The sequence below is a fragment of the Hemiscyllium ocellatum genome, chromosome 26, assembly GCF_020745735.1.
Source record: "Hemiscyllium ocellatum isolate sHemOce1 chromosome 26, sHemOce1.pat.X.cur, whole genome shotgun sequence".
Lineage (NCBI taxonomy): Eukaryota > Metazoa > Chordata > Chondrichthyes > Orectolobiformes > Hemiscylliidae > Hemiscyllium > Hemiscyllium ocellatum.
Window position 1 is genome coordinate 45763982 of NC_083426.1, and position 22293 is coordinate 45786274.

At 41.6% G+C, this 22293-nt stretch overlaps 1 protein-coding gene across 2 annotated transcripts in view; it reads right to left on the bottom strand.

The window, feature by feature from the left end:
- Positions 1–22293, bottom strand: part of nras (NRAS proto-oncogene, GTPase) — a 117871-nt gene that overhangs the window by 31756 nt on the left and 63822 nt on the right. For both annotated transcript variants that reach the window (XM_060845578.1, XM_060845577.1), the window contains exons 2-4: positions 10128–10262; positions 6203–6381; positions 3664–3823 (exon numbers count right to left, since the gene is read on the bottom strand). In XM_060845578.1, the coding sequence (XP_060701561.1) occupies positions 3664–3823; positions 6203–6381; positions 10128–10238 (450 nt within the window). In that variant the 5' untranslated portion in view covers positions 10239–10262. The remainder of the gene's footprint in view (positions 1–3663; positions 3824–6202; positions 6382–10127; positions 10263–22293) is intronic.

Below are 22293 nucleotides of genomic sequence, written 5' to 3' on the forward strand. Positions count from 1 at the left end.
TCCCACAGTCCAAAAATATGCAGGTTAGGTGAATTCGCCATGCTAAATTGCCCGTAGTGTTAGGTGAAGGGGTAAATGTAGGAGAATGGGTCTGGGTGGATTGCCCTTTGGAGGGTCGGTGTGGATTTGTTGGGCTGAAGGGCCTGTTTCCATACTAAGTAATCTAGTTAAAGGGGTAACAGCTCAAAACACAGTTTCGACCTCTACTGAATGTTCAGAACCAAATAACATTCATCACCAATTAACTAAATGAAAAAGTAGCCTGAGTCCCATCAGCACACTATTGAAGTACTCAAAGCTTCTTTTAACAATGAGGAAGAAAACTAAATTATAGAATATCTGTAAGTATAAAATGCCCTAGTGAGGTTTTAAGTATCAAAAGCAGCTTAAACAAGTTGAACTGGAATTGGAGGAAAAGGTCTGACCTAAAAGACCCACTATTAGCACTCTCTTGACCAAAAAACACAAATGGCTCAGTCACAAACATTATACTTATAAGAATAGATCAGAAAATTCTGCAGTAGTTCATTTGACTCTCCAAACCTTGTCCCACAATCCACAAAGCAAAGGTCAGCATGGCAGGATATTGCCCATTTGCCTGGAAGAATGCAACTGAAAATGTGTTGCTGGTCAAAGCACAGCAGGCCAGGCAGCATCTCAGGAATAGGGAATTCGATGTTTCGAGCATAAGCCCTTCCTGATGAAGGGCTTATGCTCGAAACGTCGAATTCCCTATTCCTGAGATGCTGCCTGGCCTGCTGTGCTTTGACCAGCAACACATTTTCAGCTGTGATCTCCAGCATCTGCAGACCTCATGTTTTACTGGAAGAATGCAACTCCAACTACAAAAGAAGCTTAACACCAAAAATAAGGCAACCACTTTCATCAGCATATAATCTGCCAAGTTAAACATTCATCCACTCCACTACAAGCTTGTAATGTAGCAGCTGTGTATCATCTGCAAAACGTCAAGAAATTCAAACTTCTTTCAACGATACCTTCCAAATTTCAAACTCCAACTAGAAAGGCAAGAGTAGCAGACACATGGGTACAGCACCATAAGTCACACACCATCCTGACTTAAAGCTACAATTGCTCTTTCCAAATGATCACTGGGTCAAGCCCTGCACCTCCCTTCTGAACTGAACCAGGATGTACTCAAATGAGGGGAGCACAGTTTAAGCCAACTCTCATTACCTTCATTGGGTCATTATGAATCAGCAAAGAATTCTGTCCTTGCTAGGAATACTCATACTTATGAATTAATAAAACAAAATTAAATCCATCTGTGCAGCATTTCCATGAGAATACCCCAAATAAAATTTTCATGACCTCGTTTACGAGCAAGCTCCTAGTGATATTATGCTCAGTGATGGATTCAGCTTTCTATTAACTTGCAAATCTATCTTGGCTGCTATGCTGTTATAGTACCTTTACCTTGCTATCTATTTATCCCTTATGAGCACAAAGTACTTTAGAACATGTTACCACTTTCACAATACTATGTAAAGTGCTTGCTGTACATGGAATTGAGAAACATATATTAAAAAAAGGACGCACTGTCCCCCTCTAATCATTTCAAAAGCTACTTCACCATAGTAAAAGGGAGCTTCAGTTGAAATCACATTTCATGGCCCCAATGATAATTGAGAATTGGCTCCAGCTCAACATGTCAATAAGATCAGAAAAATTAGGATTCATGTCACAATTCCTTTACTAACTTCAAAATACCATAAACCCCCTTGAGCTTAAGGTTAGATGGAATAGCGACAAACAACTAAAATAGTATGGGCAACTTCTTACAGAGAACGGGTGCTTCATTTATCATTTTCCAATTTGCAGGGACCTTTGCAGAATCTTGGAAATTAGGGAGGATTACAACCAATGCATACACTATCTGCACAGCTATCGTTTAAGACCTTATGATAAATCCATCAGGTCTGAGATATGCGTGGGAAATCATGTCTCACAAACTTGATTGAGTTATTTGAAGCAGTAACAAAGAAGATTGATGAGGGCAGAGCAATAGATGTGATCTATATGGACTTCAGTAAGGCGTTCGACAAGGTTCCCCATGGGAGAATGATTAGCAAGGTTAGATCGCATGGAATACAGGGAGAACTAGCCCTTTGGATACAGAACTGGTTTAAAAGTAGAAGACAGAGGGTGGTGATGGAGGGCTGTTTTTCAGACTGGAGGCCTGTGACCAGTGGAGTGCCACAAGGATCGATGCTGGGTCCTCTACTTTTTGTTATTTACATAAATGATTTGGATGCGAGCGTAAGAGGTACAGTTAGTAAAATTGCAGATGACACCAAAATTGGAGGTGTAGTGGACAGCGAAGAGGGTTACCTCAGATTACAACAAGATCTGGACCAGATGGGCCAATGGGCTGAGAAGTAGCAGATGAAGTTTAATTCAGATAAACGCAAGGTGCTGCATTTTGGGAAAGCAAACCTTAGCAGGACTTATACATTTAATGGTAAGGTCCTAGGGAGTGTTGCTGAACAGAGATCTTGGAGTGCAGGTTCATAGCTCCTTGAAAGTAGAATCACAGATAGATAGGATAGTGAAGGCGGCGTTTGGTATGCTTTCCTTTATTGGTCAGAGTACTGAGTACAGGAGTTGGGAGGTCATGCTGCAGCTGTACAGGACATTGGTTAGGCCACTGTTGGAATACTGTGTGCAATTCTGGTCTCCTTCCTATCCGAAAGATGTTGTGAAACTTGAAAGGGTTCAGAAAAGATTTACAAGGATGTTGCCAGGGTTGGATGATTCGAGCTACAGGGAGAGGCTGAACAGGCTGGGGCTGTTTTCCCTGGAGCATCAGAGGCTTAGGGGTGACCTTATAGAGGTTTACAAAATTATGAGGGGCATGGATAGGATAAATAGACAAAGTCTTTTTCCTGGGATCGGAGAGTCCAGAACGAGAGGGCATAGGTTTAGGGTGAGAGGGGAAAGATATAAAAGAGACCTAAGAGGCAACTTTTTCACGCAGAGGGTGGTACGTGTATGGAATGGGCTGTCAGAGGATGTGGTGGAGGGTGGTATAACTGCAACATTTAAGAGGCATTTGGATGGGTATATGAATAGGAAGGGTTTGGAGGGATATGGGCCGATGCTGGCAGGTGGGACTACCTCAACAGTGGGTTGAGGTATCTGGTCGGCTTGGACAGGTTGGACCAATGGGTCTGTTTCCATGCTGTATGACTCTATTTGTCAATATTTTGCCCCATTAAATTTCCAGTACTGATAGTAGTAGAGTAGTACTGTTTCAAGTTAGTAGAATATCAAGAAGGAAAATAAACTATTCTTGGAGAGCATTATCTACTGTGAGGACAAACAAAATACCTGTTCAAAGGCTCTGCGATTTCCTTGTTTTTCCATTAATTCTTCAGCTTCATTCTCTTTTAGCAAGCTTTAATTTATTCAGATTTAATCCAGTCAAGTTGTCAAAAATAACCTTGACATTACCAAGACTGTTTTACGAAAGAACCCACAAAGACTTGATGGGTGAATAACCTCTCTCTGTGCTGCACGAATTACGATGCTACCATTTCAACTTGGCCTTAACTAAAACAAAAACTGAGAATCAAAATAAGTTTGTTCACCTGTGACTTTAGCATTCAGTTTCTTTTCCCAGCACTCTCCAATATATCTTACCTGTCTCGTTTTTGCTGAGGTTTCTATGAAAGGTATTCCATAACTCCTAGCTAGCTCCTGCGCTTGTTTCGTATCCACTGTCCGGGCAGGTAGATCACATTTGTTCCCTACCAAAACCATGGGAACATCTTCAGAATCCTTTACTCGTTTAATCTGTTCTCTGAAAGAAAATCATTTTCATCTTGGTACTTAAGTCTAAATAAACAAATCTCATCCTTGACTATACACAGTAAAACACCACTGTCCATCACAAAAAGATTCCACTATATCTTACATCAAATTAGCATATAATTTGGCTTGAGTCTAAAAGCATGTCTCATTCATTGCAATAGTTTAAACAATTTAGTAACAGGTTCAACAGTAGACCAACAGCCTTTGCTGAAGTGACTGTTCACAGCAGCCTTTGCTGTAGTGAAACCATAAGGAAAAATAATAGAGAAGGATTTGATTAGGAAACATGATGAAAGTTCAGTCAGAGATGAGGAGATACTGCACAGCCACGTTTTAGTACACTGGGCTAAAACAGCTCTAAAATCAAACATAGGTAAGTATTAAGTTACAGATTGTAAGCAATGGAAAAGTAGAAGAATGCAATAGTGAAGAACATTAAATCTAACTGTATAAAATTGAAAGAAACTATCGAAGAACTGTGGTCATTTACAAAGCTGATTTTGACCACAGCAATAACAGCAGTGTGGGCAGAATAGAAGCCAGATTAAGTGATTTACAAAGCTGTTGGCAGTCACAATTGAGAACTTGAGATAGAAAGAGCATCTTGGACATAAGGTAACGATGCAACGTCACAATGGGTCATATGTCTTCTTCCCAACAAAAATACACACAAAGCAATAGCAACAGTTCTGACAATAAAGAAAGAGTTTGCAAAGAAGAAACCTGTAACAATATCACGGTTTACGCTAAATGGAGTAGTTGATCATGAGAGTGGAGGCTATGTCAAAAATGCAGGTAGCGGGACACTAACAGACTGAAGTCAGATGTGAATGCAACTATAAAATGATAAAGGGTCGGGTTATGAGAATGCTTCTGGGTCAAGGAAAAGGAAGAATGGCCGGGAGGAAAAGGAGAGCATTTATCTGATTCATTCATCCCTTCCCTCTATGTACGGAGTTACAATGACATTGAAGCCACAGTTTGAGATTTAACTCCAAAGATATATCATAACATGCTCCTGATAAAACACAACACGCATGAGTCAGTACTGCATTAACCTTCAGCTGTTTTTAACTGATTACACAATGAAATTTCAAGATTTTTCCTTTCTCAGGACAAATTAATTACCCAAGCTGGTTAGCGGTGGTAAGTTAAAATACATCTGCTTCTCATCTTACCTCAAGGATCTGGTGTGGGTAAGTTAGAAGATCAATCCCAACAGAGGACTTTTTTTAAGTCAGATTCAGCATTTAATTTATTATATTAAAGCAAAATATCTTAATCTAGTCACAGTAACTGAAACATGGAAAATACCATTTAGACCAAGTCACCTGGACCACTATGTACTTCTACACATCATTCTTAACTATATTTATCCAACTGACATTTAACCTTCATCCAGCTTTTTAAACTTTCTCTTCAACATATAGCCTCTGGACCTTTAGATCAGACAATCTGCTTCCACCTAAAGTAATGAAAAATGCTTGCGTTCAGGTCTTTCTTTGCATTAGCAGAATCCCAGATATACCTTCTCTAAAGCCTATTTCGGTTCAGAGTAGAGTTGTATTGCTTTTTTCTAAAAAAAACTAAATGCATTTCATTTACAAGCAATAAATTAATCTGTCACTTTGTTATCCATTTTTTGATAGTAGCCTCAGAAATGTATGTTAATATTCTAAAGAGTCAACCATAGGTTACTATTTTATCAAATGCATCCAGACTTGTTTCCAAATCACAGATATATATAGCTAACAGTATAGGACCTTTCGACTTCCTACTTCAAAAACTTCTCTGCTGTCCCACATACTAATGTTCCCTCTAAGCTGCACAGCTACACAGCTGCTCAGAGGTCCCGTGCATGCTAACTGGTGTGTGAACACATCAACTTCTACATGTGGAGGTTCACACAGCAGGGAAAAGAACAAAAAGGGAAGGATTATAGCTACTCAGCCCTTTTTCCTTCTAACTAAATTGTATTCCTGTTTCCACTTAATTCCCCACCCCATTATCTTCATTAGTCTCCTGTGTGGTACTTTATTAAAGATTTTCTTAAAATCCATGGACACCACCACTACACACATCCAATTACCATGTCTTGTACATACTCTCACTCAACAGAAACTTTCCATGGTAGGGCCATGGAAATTTCCTAATATATTAGAATCCTAGAATATAACAAATTAGGTTCAGGGACCTCAACTTCCTAATCAGTGTATCTAAAATTTACACATCTCAGTCTAAAAGGAAAGATTCACGAGGTATGTTTACTGACACATCTGCAATTGATGAAAAACTGAAGCAAATTCACATGGCCCTGGCTGTCAATCTCTCAAAAACAACAGAAAGGTGAAGGAATAGAGAAACCTACCTGTACAAGTGAACATCTGCAAAAGATTTATTATTATTTATGGCAAATACACAGAGGAATCCTTCTCCAGTCCTCATGTATTGATCCCTCATAGCGCTATATTCTTCTTGACCTGCTGTATCCAGAATGTCTAATAAACACGTTTCACCATCAATCACTACCTGCTTCCTATAGGAATCCTGAGGGGAGAAACAGACAATAATTAACTTTGAAAAGATTACATTTACTAAATATCTAACTGCATAATCAAAAATCAAACTATTTAACTTGTATGAACTGTTTTCCTGAATTTGAAAGATGGATTAGATGGCAAAGACATGGACAAATCTGGAAGGACAAAATGACACAAACAAGACAAAAAACATCATGGGAGAATCTTTAAAACCCTATTGCTTCTACTGAATACAATATTAAGCGATGACATTGTCACATGCAGAGTCCACCACAAGTGCACAATTTATGAACCTCCCTTCTATTGTTTTTTGGAAACAATTTGAAATTCATGCAAATGTACCCATTAAAATTCTTTTTGTGGAATTATTTGGAAGTTTGACTTATTACAGACAATTTACAGAACCACTGTGGACTCTTCAAAGCCATTTCTTACAAGTCCAACAAGGAAATATGCAGTACAATCCTGGTTCTAAAAAATAAATGATTAGATTAGATTCCTTACAGTATGGAAAAAGGCCTTTCAGCCCAACAAGTCTATACTGACCCTCTGAAGAGTAACCCACCCAGATCAATTTCCCTCTGAATAATGCACCTAACACTACGGACAATTTAGAATGGCCAATTCACATGACCTGCACATCTTTGGACCGTGGGAGGAAACCCGAAGGAAACCCATGCAGACACGGAGATAATGTGCAAACTCCACACAGACAGTCGCCTAAAGCTGGAATCAAACCTGGGTCCCTGGCGCTGAGGGGCAACAGTGTTAACCACTTAGTCACCGCACCTCTGCAGTCAATAAACTACTGGAAGCTAAGAGATCATTTAATGGCCAACAATAAAGATTTGACAGAACAAATTGAAGGAGAATCTCAGCAAGTCAGGCAGCATCTGCAGAGAGTGAAAACAGAGTCAACATTTTGGGTCCAGTGACCCTTCTTCAGGACTCAAGAGTTAGTTTGTAATCAGGATCGATAGTGAAAAATAATACTGGATGGAATTACAATCAAATAGAAGAAAAACTGAGCTCACAAATGGTGCAAAAACAGACTCATCTACACACAATAATCTTATATTCAACTGTAGCACAGAAAACTCTGCGAAAAAGTCAACAGGTCCAGTAGCATCTATAGAGAGGGCAACAGAATTGATATTTCAGTTTAAGACCTTCCATCAGAACTGGACAAAGACGTTTTACAGGTTTTATGCAAGTACAGAGAGATAGTGATGTCATGGTTCTTCAGAAAGAGAAAAGGGAAGAACCCGTACACTATAGACCAACTGACCTTAAATCAATAATAGGAAGAAGATTATGTCTACAGACAGGAGATTATGATGACAGTAAACACTTAAAACGTTAACCAGGCAGTGAATTTGCAGGCATGTTATACTTCACTAATTTTATCAAAAGCCTTCAATGAAATTATCAAATAAATCAAAGGAGGGATCTATTTGGACATGAAGATAACACTAATTACAGTCGGGATGTTCACTGTGGTTCAGTGGCTGGACTCCTCACTTGAGTCAGAAGGTTTGGTTCAAATATTACTTCAAAAGCACAAAACTTCAGACTGGCATCCCCAGTGCAATTTTTCTTTTCCATTCACTCATAGGATGTGTGGATCACTCAGGGGACCAGTATTGATTAGCCATTGCTGTGGGTCTGGAGTTGCATACAGGTCAGACCAATAAGGATAGCAAGTTCCTTCCCCCGAGGACTTTATTGAACTACATAGATATATTCCCAAAGACTGCTTCATGTTCAATTAGATACTCAATTCCAGATTTTTACTGAATTCAACTTCACCAGCAGGGATGGCAGAATTCAACCATGATCCTCAAAACATTTGCTGGATTCCTGAATTAACAGTCTGGTGACAATACATTAGGCCATCATTTCCTCTCTGGAGATGCGCTAAGGGGGTTTTGGTAAATTTCTGAAGATTTTGTAGATAGTACACACTGCTCCTACTGAGCAGTGGTAGAGGAATTGAATGCTTGTGGATGTAGTGCTAAACAAATGGCTGCTTTGTCACGAATATTGTCAAGCTTCGAGCATTGTCCAGTCATCCAGACAAGTGGAGAATATTCCATTACACTCCTGACATGTGCCTTGTAGAGGACTCATTTCTTATGGACAGGCTTTGGAGGCGGAGTTACACATTTCAGAATTCCTAGCCTCTGAGCTCTTCTTGAAGCTATTGTATTTAGAAGGCTGGTCTCAGATCAATTTCTGCTCAATTGTAACTCTCAGACTGAGAATGAGGAATTCATTGATGGTCATGTCATTGAATGTTATGGGGCAATGGTTAGATTCACTCTTGCTGGCCATTATATGGCACTTGTAAGGGTGAACACTACTTACCATTTGTTAGCTCAAATTTGGGTACTGTCCAGATCTGCTGCATTCAGATATTGACTGTTTCATTATCCAAAGAGTTACAATGGTGCTGAACATTATGTAACTATCAGCAAATATCCATACATCTGACCTTATGTATAGAGTGAACACCACAATGGCTTAGAGTCATGGAAGTAGACACTTTGGTCCAACTTGTCCATGCCGACGAGATATCCCAATCCAACCTCGTCCCACCTGCCAGCAACCGGCCCATATCCCTCTAAACCCTTCCTATTCATATACCCATCCAGATGCATTTTAAATGTTGCAATTGTACTAGCCTCCAACACTTCCTCTAGCAGCTCATTCCATACACGTACTACCCTCTGCGTGAAAAAGGTGCCCCTTAGGGCTCTTTTACTTCTTTCCTCTCTCACCCTAAACCTATGCCCTCTAGTTCTGGACCCTCCCACCCCAGGGAAAAGACTTTGTCTATTTATCCTATCCATGCCCCTCATGATTTTATAAACCTCAATAAGGTCACCCCTTCAGCCTCCGATGCTCAAAGGAAAACACCCATAGAGTATTCAACCTCTCACTATAGCTCAAATCCTCCAACCCTGGCAACATCCTTGCAAATCCTTCCCTCCTCCCGCAAAAGTGGGTATAGTTTAATGATAGTAATATAGGCTCAGCATGGGAGAAATTAGATATCTATTTGTGAAATCTTACTGCATGCATTTCCTATATTTTATCAGTGACTTTATAGCCAAATATTTTAGTCACCATAACAACATCAAGAAGCTAAGCAATCTGCAAATGGAAAGCCTCACAAAACAAAATGTGTGAAAGATTAGACAATCTGTTTTATTAAAATAGTTGGAGCATAATCATTTGTCAATCCACCCAGGGAGAATTCTATCCTCGCCAAAATGCTACCTTTTATGTCAAAGAGTGAGAATGCCACATTAAATCTGAAAGTCAACACCTTTCAAAATGCAGCACACTCCTAATACTGTGTAAATTTAAATTCGAATTTTGTGAAGTCTCAGGAGATGGACTTAGAATTGCAACTTTATGACTGACACAAGAGTTCAAACATGGAGCCAAGGCTGAAACTAAAACGTTAACAAATGCTAGGTTGTACATATCAAGATTGAAAACAAAAGGTAGTGAATCTGAAAATAGTTTACAGTCAGAGGAGGGTTCTTTTTTGTTCTGCATAATATTTCTTGACAGCAGTTTTGGAAATGTATAACTTTTTTTGGAATTGATAAACCTGGATTTTTTTTTAATTGAACAAAGAATACAGTATCATTTACAACCCAAAACATAAATAAAAATCTGCCTAAATTACTATATTACTTTCAGCATTACCCCATAGCCAACTCATGGAATGAGCCCACTTACCTCAATTGTTGGATCATATTCATCCACAAAGTGGTTCTGAATCAACTGGATCGTCAAGGCACTCTTTCCTACACCACCAGCTCCGACCACTACCAGCTTATATTCCGTCATTTCAAGCTTCCCTTAGCAGCTAAACTGAAAAATGAAAAGATAAGAATATAAGGCAGAGTGATCATAGTAAAGTTTCAGGAAATGAAATCGGTCGATTTGTGAAACTTTCCTGCAGGGTCTATTAGAACACCACCAAGCAGAATAATTACAAACTCTGTCCTCACAAAACTTAATTGTGTTTGGGTAGTCTTGAGTTATACGTCAGCCTATTACACGTAGTATGCTGAGAAAGCATTTGGTGACGATTTTAAAATGTGAATCACAACATTATAATGATTTCAACAGTTAATTTGCAAAACATATGCAGTTTAATCATATGCAGTTATAAAGCAATTGGCCACTGTGACCTCTAGAACCATTAAGTAGAGTTTATGTCACATTTTAATACTAGACTAGGAAATATTGCAATGGGGCAAATTATGTCTTTAGACTCAGCCTGGTCAAATCCAATCCATCTAAAAGGTCAACAAAATGCAACAAAAATCACCTGAAAACAAACTTTTAAAAGGTGTTCATTAAAATACTTCACTGTATAAATGCTAATACAATTACCATCCTATATTGCTTCCTCAAAATTAACAAAAAATTGTTGCCAGGTAGCTTGTGAACATAAAAACATAAGAAACAGCAGTATTTGACCATGTGCACCCATGGGTTTGCTTCACTATTCAACATAATCACAAATGATCTTCTACCTTAAGTACATTTAGACTTATTCTCTATATTCCTTGAGAAACCAAAAAGATCTCAGCCTTAAATATATTCAATTATGGATCATGTACAACGGGGGGATAGAGAATTGTAAAGATTCACCACCCTCGGTGAAGACATTTCTCATCTCAGTCCTGATTTACCAACCCCTTATCATGAGACTTCGCCAAAGTTCTCAATTCACTAGCCAAAGGGGCAACCTCTCAGTTTTATATCATTAAGGCTCTACAGAATCTTGCAGATATTAATAAGATCACCTCTAAGTGTTCTAAATTCCAGAGATTTAGGTTCAATTTACTCAGCCTCTCATCACAGGTTTCGCTGTACATCCTCTCAGGCAACTACATCCTTTCAAAGTTTGAGAGAAGATTTGTAGCTCGGGTGCTCATTGTTGTGGGTCTGTTCGCTGAGCTGGGAGTTTTTGTTGCAAACGTTTCGTCCCCTTTCTAGGTGACATCCTCAGTGCTTGGGAGCCTCCTGTGAAGCGCGTCTGTGCCGATTCCGCCGGCATTTATAGTGGTTTGAATCTGCCACTTCCGGTTGTCCGTAGCTGTCCGCTGCAGTGGCCGGTATATAGGGTCTAGGTCGATGTGTCTGTTGATAGAATCTGTGGATGAGTGCCATGCCTTTAGGAATTCCCTGGCTGTTCTCTGTTTAGCTTGCCCTATAATAGTGGTAGTGTCCCAATCGAATTCATGTTGTGTCATCTGAGTATATGGCTACAAGGATAGCTGGTCGTGTTGTGTCGTGGCTAGTTGGTGTTCATGGATATGGGTTGTTAGCTGTCTTCCTGTTTGTCCTATGTAATGTTTTGTGCAGTCCTTGCATGGGATTTTGTACACTACATTGGTTTTGCTCATGCTAGGTATCGGGTCCTTCGTTCTGGTGAGTTATTGTCTGAGCGTGGCTGTTGGTTTGTGTGCTGTCATGAGTCCTAACGGTCGCAGCAGTCTGGCTGTCAGTTCAGAAATGTTCCTGATGTATGGAAACGACACGACCAGCTATCCTTGTAGCCATACACTCAGATGACAAACAACATGAATTCGATTGGGACAACACCACTATTATAGGGCAAGCCAAACAGAGAACAGCCAGGGAATTCCTAAAGGCATGGCACTCATCCACAAATTCTATCAACAGACACATCGACCTAGACCCTATATACCGGCCACTGCAGCGGACAGCTACTGACAACCGGAAGCGGCAGATTCAAACCACTATAAATGCCGGAGGAATCAGCACAGAAGCGCTTCACAGGAGGCTCCCAAGCACTGAGGATGTCACCTAGAAAGGGGACGAAACATTTGCAACAAAAACTCCCAGCTCGGCGAACAGAACCACAACAACTACATCCTTTATTGGATGTGGAGACCATAACTATACACAGTACATCAAATGTGATTTTGACAAAGCCTTCCAACAATAGTAAACCGTCCTCAATCTGGTATTCCAATACTTTTGTGATAAAGGTTAACAGACCATTTACTTCCAAATTGCTTGCCACACTTATGTTTATGTTCCTTGTATACGTTCACTGGAGTTTCTTTGATCACAAGCATTTGGAATCACTTTCCACTGAAACCATATGGGTACTTGAAAATGGCCACTTTTAAAATGACAAGAATTTTTACATAAAAAGTAAAAATTGATCTATAAGCAAGCACAGAACTTCCTACCTGTAGCCCACTGTATTAAACAGAAAAACAGTGAGGAAAAGTTCAGCAATGCATTCTCCATCTCAAGCTATATGCACTAGAAGCTTTCTGGGGTGTTGGGTGTGTCAGCCCACAGTACAATAGAAACAAATGAATCTTCATCTGATCTAATGTTAAAAATAAAATGTACAGTTTAATTTAGTGGAGGTCAGCAACTTCCAAGTCAAGTGAGAAGTTAGGAGACAAAAATTAATAGCAATAACTTCTGGGGAATGAGGAGAAAGGATTGAAATATGCTCATATGACTACTTAAAAACACAAGATGTAAATTACATTTGAGGTTTCAGTTATCCTCCATTCACAGAACAGGTAGAAAAACATTTACTGTTGAGTTCAACATGTGTGGATAGAACAAGGGTAAGTAAAATACAACCACACAGACACCTGATCCTTTCACATTCAATGTTCATAACCAAGTTCTTTGGACTGAATTGTACACCACAAAATCTGGTTTCCTGCACAGATCAGGCATAGTAGTCAAGATTGATTAAAAGGGAACATCTGATTTGATGTCAAAAATAAAATACACATCCATTTAGAACTGGCAAACATCCAGCCTGGATCCTGTTCTCAATGCAAAATCCTGCTCCCCTATGACTCTGCAGCATAGCACTACAGAAGGAAGAAAATGTCGATACAAAATTGTTTGTGCATCTTCTCTTCAGGTATTAACAAAAGCCTGATTCACTCTCAGAAAAGACAAGCTTTCCGCCTGCACTCAATTGCAATGAAGTTCTCCTGAATTGTTCTCCAAACTGACAGAATTGTCAGTTCTCAAAACTGAACTGCCGCTAATATATTCATCTGTAAGTGGCAAGCAAACACTTTATAAATAACTACTACAATATGCAAACTAGCACATGATCCTTTCTTAAAAGGAAAGGAAACAGTGATATCAAGTGAGCTGATCAGACTTACCATCAACTAATCCAATTTCCCAGAACATGATCACTTTTAGGAACAGTAAATGGCCATTAAAAATTGCCTGACACAATCATTTTCAAACAAAGACTACTAAACATTCGCTGATACTCTAAGCTATGTAATGCATCACTAAAAGCTTCCAGAAAACATGACTCTACTGCATACATGCACTTCCAAGTTATCAAAAAACATCTATGATCAGTAGAATGCCAAATCAGTAGTGCACGAACATGAACCCAACTTTCCAACTCCACTTATGGTAGATCCACAAGGGCCAACACAAAGCATGTACTCGACATATCTGTCTTCGATTGCATAAGCAATAAGGATCTCTATGCCATTCAAAATAGCACAATTCTGACTGGGAAGCACAGTACTTCACAGTGACCCCCACCCTCAAAAAAAGTGTCAAACATATTGATAAATATGTAATGAGTATCTTATTGGAATAAATTCTCTGAAATTGTAAGAAAGCCTATTTAAACATTAGAAATACAGATTTATACCCTGCCTACTCCTTTATAAATTTCGAATGATCTCTTGCAATATGATCAGTTCTACCATTATATCAGAGACAATCAGTCCCCTTAGCCCTGTATTGACAACGTAGTAAAATTAAACAATCAATGACCTTCAAAATTGACCCCAATGGTTCCCAATCAGACTTAGTGAATAACCAATACCAGACATCAGGTTTATAGCTTAAACAAATGAGTTAACAATTTATTAATAATGCGGTAGCTTTAAAAGAGCAAAGTTGAGCAATAAGGTAATCTAATCAATGTCAAAAATTTAAACACAAACTTCTTTGATTCTAGCCCACACTCTCTCAAAGACAGACAGGCAAGGGATAAATCAAAAGGGAAAAAAATACGTGAGTTGTAATCGGCCAGTTCACTTAAACAGTCCCCACAATCCATAATCTCACAGGTACACAGTATTGGATCCTGCCTTGTTTTTTGAAGACATTGATGCATGCAAACAGCTTCTAGCAGGATTCGATCAACAATCACTGAATACTTATAACCGATTCTATTCTCTGAACTTTCAAAAAGTTGATAATGGGAGAATAACCAAAAAGCACCCAAACCTCTGTTCTGCAGCTTTCACATCCTTTCTTCTTTACTTAAAGACAGTTCAAAAACTAATGCAAATTTTTGCTTCTGTTTTCGTTCTCTTTGTTAAACTGATTGGCACCATGACTCCATTAGGCTACAATTGATATTCAACATGTACCATCTGTTTAAGCATAAGGCCTCTCCATAGTTGAAGCATTAACAAGAGTATTTATAACAATAACTAACTTACAGGCCAGCCCTTACAAAAAAAATCAGTTTTTATTCACTCCTTAAAAAAAAGCTGCTACTCACAGTCCAAAAGATACCTTCAACTCTCAGTTTACAGCTCCAAACCAAAACTGATACCATTTTTTAAAAATCTCAAGGCTACTTTCAGCAAATTTGAAATCTTGATTTTTCTCCCTCCCTTCTGTTGTGATACTTGAGACCAAGTAGCACTGGAGTGAAATTTCAGTATAAAAGAAAATGACATTCATTTACTTAAAGTATTAGGACAGACGGAGTCAGAAGCATTTTCTTTTTCATCTAATTTACTCTCCTGTCCTAACTAATGCAGATGTATAGATCCACAAGTATTGGTCACTCTCTTTTGTAATAATCTTCTGGCTTTTCTTCACGTGGGCAAGATTTTCAATCAGGAGGGAACATCACAGCACATACTTTTCAGCAAAAACTCCCTTGAGATATTAGAAGAAAATATCAAATATTCATCTCCTGGCCAGAGTCCAAATTAGTGGCTCTAAAGTCACTCAGCATAAATAAACTAACACAGCAGAGACTGGGAGCAGTGTCTGCCGCCTGCTGTCCTCTCCTGCTCCAATACACACTACCTTTTTCAACTAAAGCAACACACATTTTCTTATTAGATCATTAAGTAAACAGAGTTGAATTTATTTAACTTTTTCAAAATAAGACTGTCAGACTTCAACTCAACTGTCTTTGGCAACAGAATACACAACCCTAACATCTTTCAATATGACAACGTCTTGAATTTTCCTGAAATGGTCTTAACAGATAAATGGTTTCCAGTAGATAATGACATGGCCCTGGTACACTAAGGCTACTGCAAATTTAGTATCCTTGGATTTTCAATTGGCATTTGACAAAATATTCGAGGAGAAAGTGAGGTCTGCAGATGCTGGAGATCAGAGCTGAAAATGTGTTCCTGGAAAAGCGCAGCAAGTCAGGCAGCATCCAAAGAACAGGAAATTCGACGTTTCGGGCATAAGCCCTTCTTCAGGAATGAGGAAAGTGTGTCCAGCAGGCCAAGATAAAAGGTAGGGAGAAGGGACTTGGAGGAGGGACTTGGGGGAGGGACGATGGAGATGTGATAGGTGGAAGGAGGTCAAGGTGAGGGTGATAGGCCAGAGTGGGGTGGGGGCAGAGAGGTCAGGAAGAAGATTGCAGGTTAAGAAGGCGGTGCTGAGTTCAAGGGATTCAACTGAGACAAGGTGGGGGGAGGGGAAATGAGGAAACTGGAGAAATCTGAGTTCATCCCTTGTGGTTGGAGGGTTCCCAGGCGGGAGATGAGACGCTCTTCCTCCAACTGTAGTGTTGTTATGGTTTGGCGATGGAGGAGTCCAAGGACCTGCATGTCCTTGGTGGAGTGGGAGGGGGAGTTGAAGTGCTGAGCCACGGGTGGTTGGGTTGGTTGGTCCAGGCGTCCCAGAGGTGTTCCCTGAAACGTTCGGCAAGTAGGCGGCCTGTCTCCCCAATATAGAGGCGGCCACATCGGGTGCAGCGGATGCAATAGATGATATGTGTGGAGGTGCAGGTGAATTTGTGGCGGATATGGAAGAATCCCTTGGGGCCTTGGAGAGAAGTAAGGGAGGTGGTGTGGGTGCAAGTTTTGCATTTCTTGCGGTTGCAGGGGAAGGTGCCAGGAGTGGAGGTTGGGTTGGTGGGGGGTGTGGACCTGACGAGGGAGTCACGGAGGGGGTGGTCTTTTCGGAACGCTGATAGGGGAAGAGGAGGGAAATATATCCCTGGTGGTGGGGTCCGTTTGGAGGTGGCGGAAATGATGGCGGATGATACGCTGTACATGGAGGTTGGTGGGGTGGTAGGTGAGAACCAGTGGGGTTCTGTCCTAGTGGCGGTTGGAGGGGTGGGGCTCAAGGACGGAGGAGCGGGAAGTGGAGGAGATGCGGTGGAGGGCATCGTCGATCACGTCTGGGGGGAAATTGTGGTCTTTGAAGAAGGAGGCCATCTGGGCTGTACGGTATTGGAACTGGTCCTCTTGGGAGCAGTTGCGGCGGAGACGAAGAAATTGGGAATATGGGATGGCGTTTTTACAGGGGCAGGGTGGGAGGAGGTGTATACAGGGGGCAGGGTGGGAGGTGGTGTATGGAACGACCCCTTCTCCCGCCTCCAACACATCCCATCCACCTGTACGCCCCGTGCTGGCCTCTTACCCGCCCTCGATCTCTTCATAGCCAACTGCCGCCGCGACATTAACTGCCTCAACCTGTCCACCCCTCTTACCCACTCCAACCTCTCACCCTCGGAATGTGCAGCCCTCCGCTCCCACCCCAACCTCACCATCAAACCGGCAGACAAGGGAGGCGCGGTAGTAGTTTGGCGTGGTAGTAGTTTGGCGCACTGACCTTTACACCACTGAGGCTAAACGCCAGCTCGCGGACACCTCCTCCTACTGCCCCCTTGACCATGACCCCACCTCCCACCACCAAACCATCATCTCCCAGACCATCCATAACCTCATCACCTCAGGGGATCTTCCATCCACCGCCTCCAACCTCATAGTCCCACAACCCCGCACCATCCATTTCTACCTCCTGCCCAAAATCCACAAACCTGACTGCCGCAACTGACCCATTGTCTCAGCCTGCTCCTGCCCCGCCGTCTCAGCCTGCTCCTGCCCCACCGAACTCATCTCTGCATACCTCGACACGGTCCTGTCCCCCTTAGTCCAAGAACTCCCCACCTACGTTCGGGACACCACCCACGCCCTCCACCTCCTCCAGGATTTTCGTTTCCCCGGTCCCCAACGCCTTATTTTCACCATGGACATCCAGTCCCTGTACACCTCCATCCCCCATCACGAAGGACTCAAAGCCCTCCGCTTCTTCCTTTCACGCCGTACCAACCAGTACCCTTCCACTGACACCCTCCTTCGACTGACTGAACTGGTCCTCACCCTGAACAACTTCTCTTTCCAATCCTCCCACTTCCTCCAAACCAAAGGAGTTGCCATGGGCACCCGCATGGGCCCCAGCTATGCCTGCCTCTTGGTAGAATATGTGGAAAAGTCCATCTTCTGCAACTACACTGGCACCACCCCCCACATTTTCCTCCACTACAGCGTTGACTGTATCGGCGCTGCCTCGTGCTCCCACGAGGAAGTTGAACAGTTCATCAACTTTACCAACACCTTCCACCCCGACCTCAAATTCACCTGGACCGTCTCAGACTCCTCCCTCCCCTTCCTAGACCTTTCAATTTCTATTTCGGGCAACCGAATCAACACGGACATCTACTATAAACTGACTGACTCCCACAGCTACCTAGACTACACCTTCTCCCACCCTGCCCCTGTAAAAACGCCATCTCATATTCCCAATTTCTTCGTCTCCGCCGCATCTGCTCCCAAGAGGACCAGTTCCAATACCATACAACCCAGATGGCCTCCTTCTTCAAAGACTGCAATTTCCCCCCAGACGTGATCGACGATGCCCTCCACCGCATCTCCTCCACTTCCCGCTCCTCCGCCCTTGAGCCCCGCCCCTTCAACCGCCACCAGGACAGAACCCCACTGGTTCTCACCTACCACCCCACCAACCTCCATGTACAGCGTATCATCCGCCATCATTTCCGCCACCTCCAAACGGACCCCACCACCAGGGATATATTTCCCTCCTCTGCCCTATCAGCGTTCCAAAAAGACCACTCCCTCCGTGACTCCCCCCACCAACCCAACCTCCACTCCCGGCACCTTCCCCTGCAACCGCAAGAAATGCAAAACTTGCGCCCACACCTCCTCCCATACTTCCCTCCAAGGCCCCAAGGGATCCTTCCATATCCGCCACAAATTCACCTGCACCTCCACACACATCATCTATTGCATCCGCTGCACCCGATGTGGTCTCCTCTATATTGGGGAGACAGGCCGCCTACTTGCGGAACTTTTCAGAGAACACCTCTGGGACACCCGGACCAACCAACCCAACCACCCCATGGCTCAACACTTTAATTCCCCCTCCCACTCCACCAAGGACATGCAGGTCCTTGGACTCCTCCATCGCCAGACCATAACAATACGACGGTTGGAGGAAGAGCGCCTCATCTTCCGCCTGGGAACCCTCCAACCACAAGGGATGAACTCAGATTTCTCCAGTTTCCTCATTTCCCCTCCCCCCACCTTCTCTCAGTCGAATCCCTCGAACTCAGCACCGCCTTCCTAACCTGCAATCTTCTTCCTGACCTCTCCGCCCCCACTCCACTCCGGCCTATCACCCTCACCTTGACCTCCTTCCACCTATCACATCTCCATCGCCCCTCCCCCAAGTCCCTCCTCCCTATCTTTTAGCCTGCTGGACACACTTTCCTCATTCCTGAAGAAAGGGTTATGCCCGAAAAGTCGAATTTCCTGTTCCTTGGATGCTGTCTGACCTGCTGCGCTTTTCCAGCAACACATTTTCAGCACTTGACAAAATAACTCAAATAATTAGGTGAATTCTATAAACATTGCACTATACAATATAAAGAGGGAAAAGCCTCCTTGACTTTACTATTATCTATATTTATGTTGCAAATGTATCTTGCCCACGACAGTATTGGGAAGACTGACCACCCCATGGTTTTCAATGGAGTAGAAGTCCCATTTTCAAACTGAGGACACCATGTTAAATAGATTGACTTGGAACAGATCGAACAATTTACGAGGCACTATGGGCCATTTAGCAGCAACAGAATTATATTCAAACATTCTGCAACCTCATGGTCTGGTAAACTCTAGTTCATGAGTAGGACAACAGAGCATGCCAAGAGAATACTGGTGTTCTAAAAATTAGATGCTAATATGGTAAAGCTACATCATAGGCAACAGTGCAAAAAGGATTGTGCCTCATGATCCCACAACCAAAAGATTGGAAAAAAGTTCTGCATCAACTGTAAATGGTGAATGATTAAACAACTAATCATGAAGCAACTAATCAATAAAGAAGGCTGTTCTACAAATATTCACATCTTCAATAATGAGGGAATCCAGTACATTGGTGTAAAAGGCAAAATTTAACATTTACAATCAATTTTAGCCACAAATGCCAAATGGTTAACCCATCTCTGCCATCTTCTGAGATCCCAGAATTACACAGTTGTGGATCAAAATCACACAATTCCCTTCACAAAAGCACTCAGGGTAATCTACAGCAGTTGGACTGTAGCAATTCAAGATGTCTAACATTTACCTTTCAAGGGTAATTGGGCATCATCAACAATAAGATGGCCATGCCAGTGTACTCATGGTCAACGAAAGACTTTTAAAAAACATATGTTAATGAGCATGAAACAAAGAATTAGGGTTATCAGGGTGTGCATGAACTGCGGAATTCAAATGGACTTCCCCAAATTTTGTGCAAGAACATAATTTGCTGACGTATACAGAAGTTTTGTAAGACAGTAAATCAAACATTATGCAAAACGGTTCAGGACCGGACACATTTGGGTTGGCAGAAAGAATTTAATGTGAAGTAATTGGCTCCAGGAACAAACAAAAGGAATGGCAGCATATACAACAGGAATACAATGAGGGGCAAAATCTGTAAACATTCAAATTCCCTACAGTTGTATATCTCAATAGTTAATTATATTTTTTAAACAGAGCCAATAATGCTCAGGATTTTATAAATAAATAAACAAATACAGTAGTCTCCCGTACCCGCAAGGGATAAATTGCAAAACCTAACGCGGAAGCTCGAAACCAGAGTTAGGAGTGAATCCATTCATTTAAATGGGAAATTTAGCTTCCCAGCAGCCCCCAGCCCCTGATTCCTGAAGGCTCCCTATAATTAGGTTCAGGCAGCGGTAAACAGGGAGTAACCGAAATGATACTGGGGTCATCCTGTATAACACAATGATATTTTATACAATCTGTCATGTAAGTAGGTGCTTACAGCACTGATGCAATAGAACTATACCAGGGAGAAAACAAAGATTTAAGGCACTAGGATTATATGCACTGGGTCAGAGAATGCTACAAGAAGATATAGTTATTTTAAATGTATGAAAGACCTGAGGGAGTGATTAAACACAATTTCCATTAGTGGAGTAATGATGATGACAATTTGAAATAATCAAAGTTATAGAAACAGTTGAGATATTTATTTCTGCTGAGAGCTGTTGCAGCATGGAAAGTTTTCACTTGGATTAGCTATAGTCATTGCTTGGGTGAACAATTACTTGAAAAAGTTACACAGTCAGAATAAGATGCAAGTATATGGAACTAATTCTGGATTGATTGAGCAAAGAACCAGCATAGACATGGCAGTCTAGACGCTGTTCTTCTGTAAATATCTAAAAGAACAAAGAACAGTACAGCACAGGAAAAGACCCTTCTAGCCCATCAAACCTGCACAACACACGAAGCCTTTCAAAACTAAAATCCTTTTGCCTCTACGCAATCCGTATCCCTCTATTCCTTATCTATTCATTGATCTGTCAAAATGCCTCTCAAGCGCTGCTATTGTATCTGCTTCTACCACATCTTCTGGAAGTGTGAAAAACTTGCCTTTTATATCTCCTTCAAACTATTCTCTTTTTACCTTAAACCTATGTGCTCCAGTAACTGACATTTCTACCCTGGGAAAAAGACTCCAAATACCATTGTATCCATTCCTCTTCTATCAGGTCTATGTCAAGTAACCTGCAACTTATTGGACCAGTTTACTAATAAAAATAGAGATTTGGCTCAGAATAAACCACAATTGCTTTGGCATCTACTGCAATTTATGTATAAAACAAAATGAGCATTTCTTGACAAAAGAGCGTAGCTTTTTTTTAAAAGATCGCCATATTACTATTCTAGAAGCATAATGATTACTTTGTATTAGTTATCAAAGGCATTTACTTCGAAAGGTAAACAACATCTCAATAGAGATTTCACTTGCTTTAGCTCTAGATAAGGCTTCTCATAATTGAACATAGAACATAGAAAAATACAGCGCAGTACAGGCCCTTTGGCCCTCGATGTTGCGCCAATCCAAGCCCACCTAACCTACACTAGCCCACTATCTCCCATATGCCTATCTAATGCCCGTTTAAATGCCCATAAAGAGGGAGAGTCCACCGCTGCTACTGGCAGGGCATTCCATGAACTCATGACTTGCTGAGTAAAGAATCTACCCCTAACATCTGTCCTATACCTACCACCCCTTAATTTAAAACTATGCCCCCTCGTAATAGCTGACTCCATACGTGGAAAAAGGTTCTCATTGTCAACCCTATCTAAATCCCTAATCATCTTGTACACCTCTATCAAGTCACCCCTAAACCTCCTTTTCTCCAATGAAAACAGCCCCAAGTGCCTCAGCCTTTCCTCATACGATCTTCCTACCATACCAGGCAACATCCTGGTAAACCTCCTCTGCACCTGTTCCAGTGCCCCCACATCCT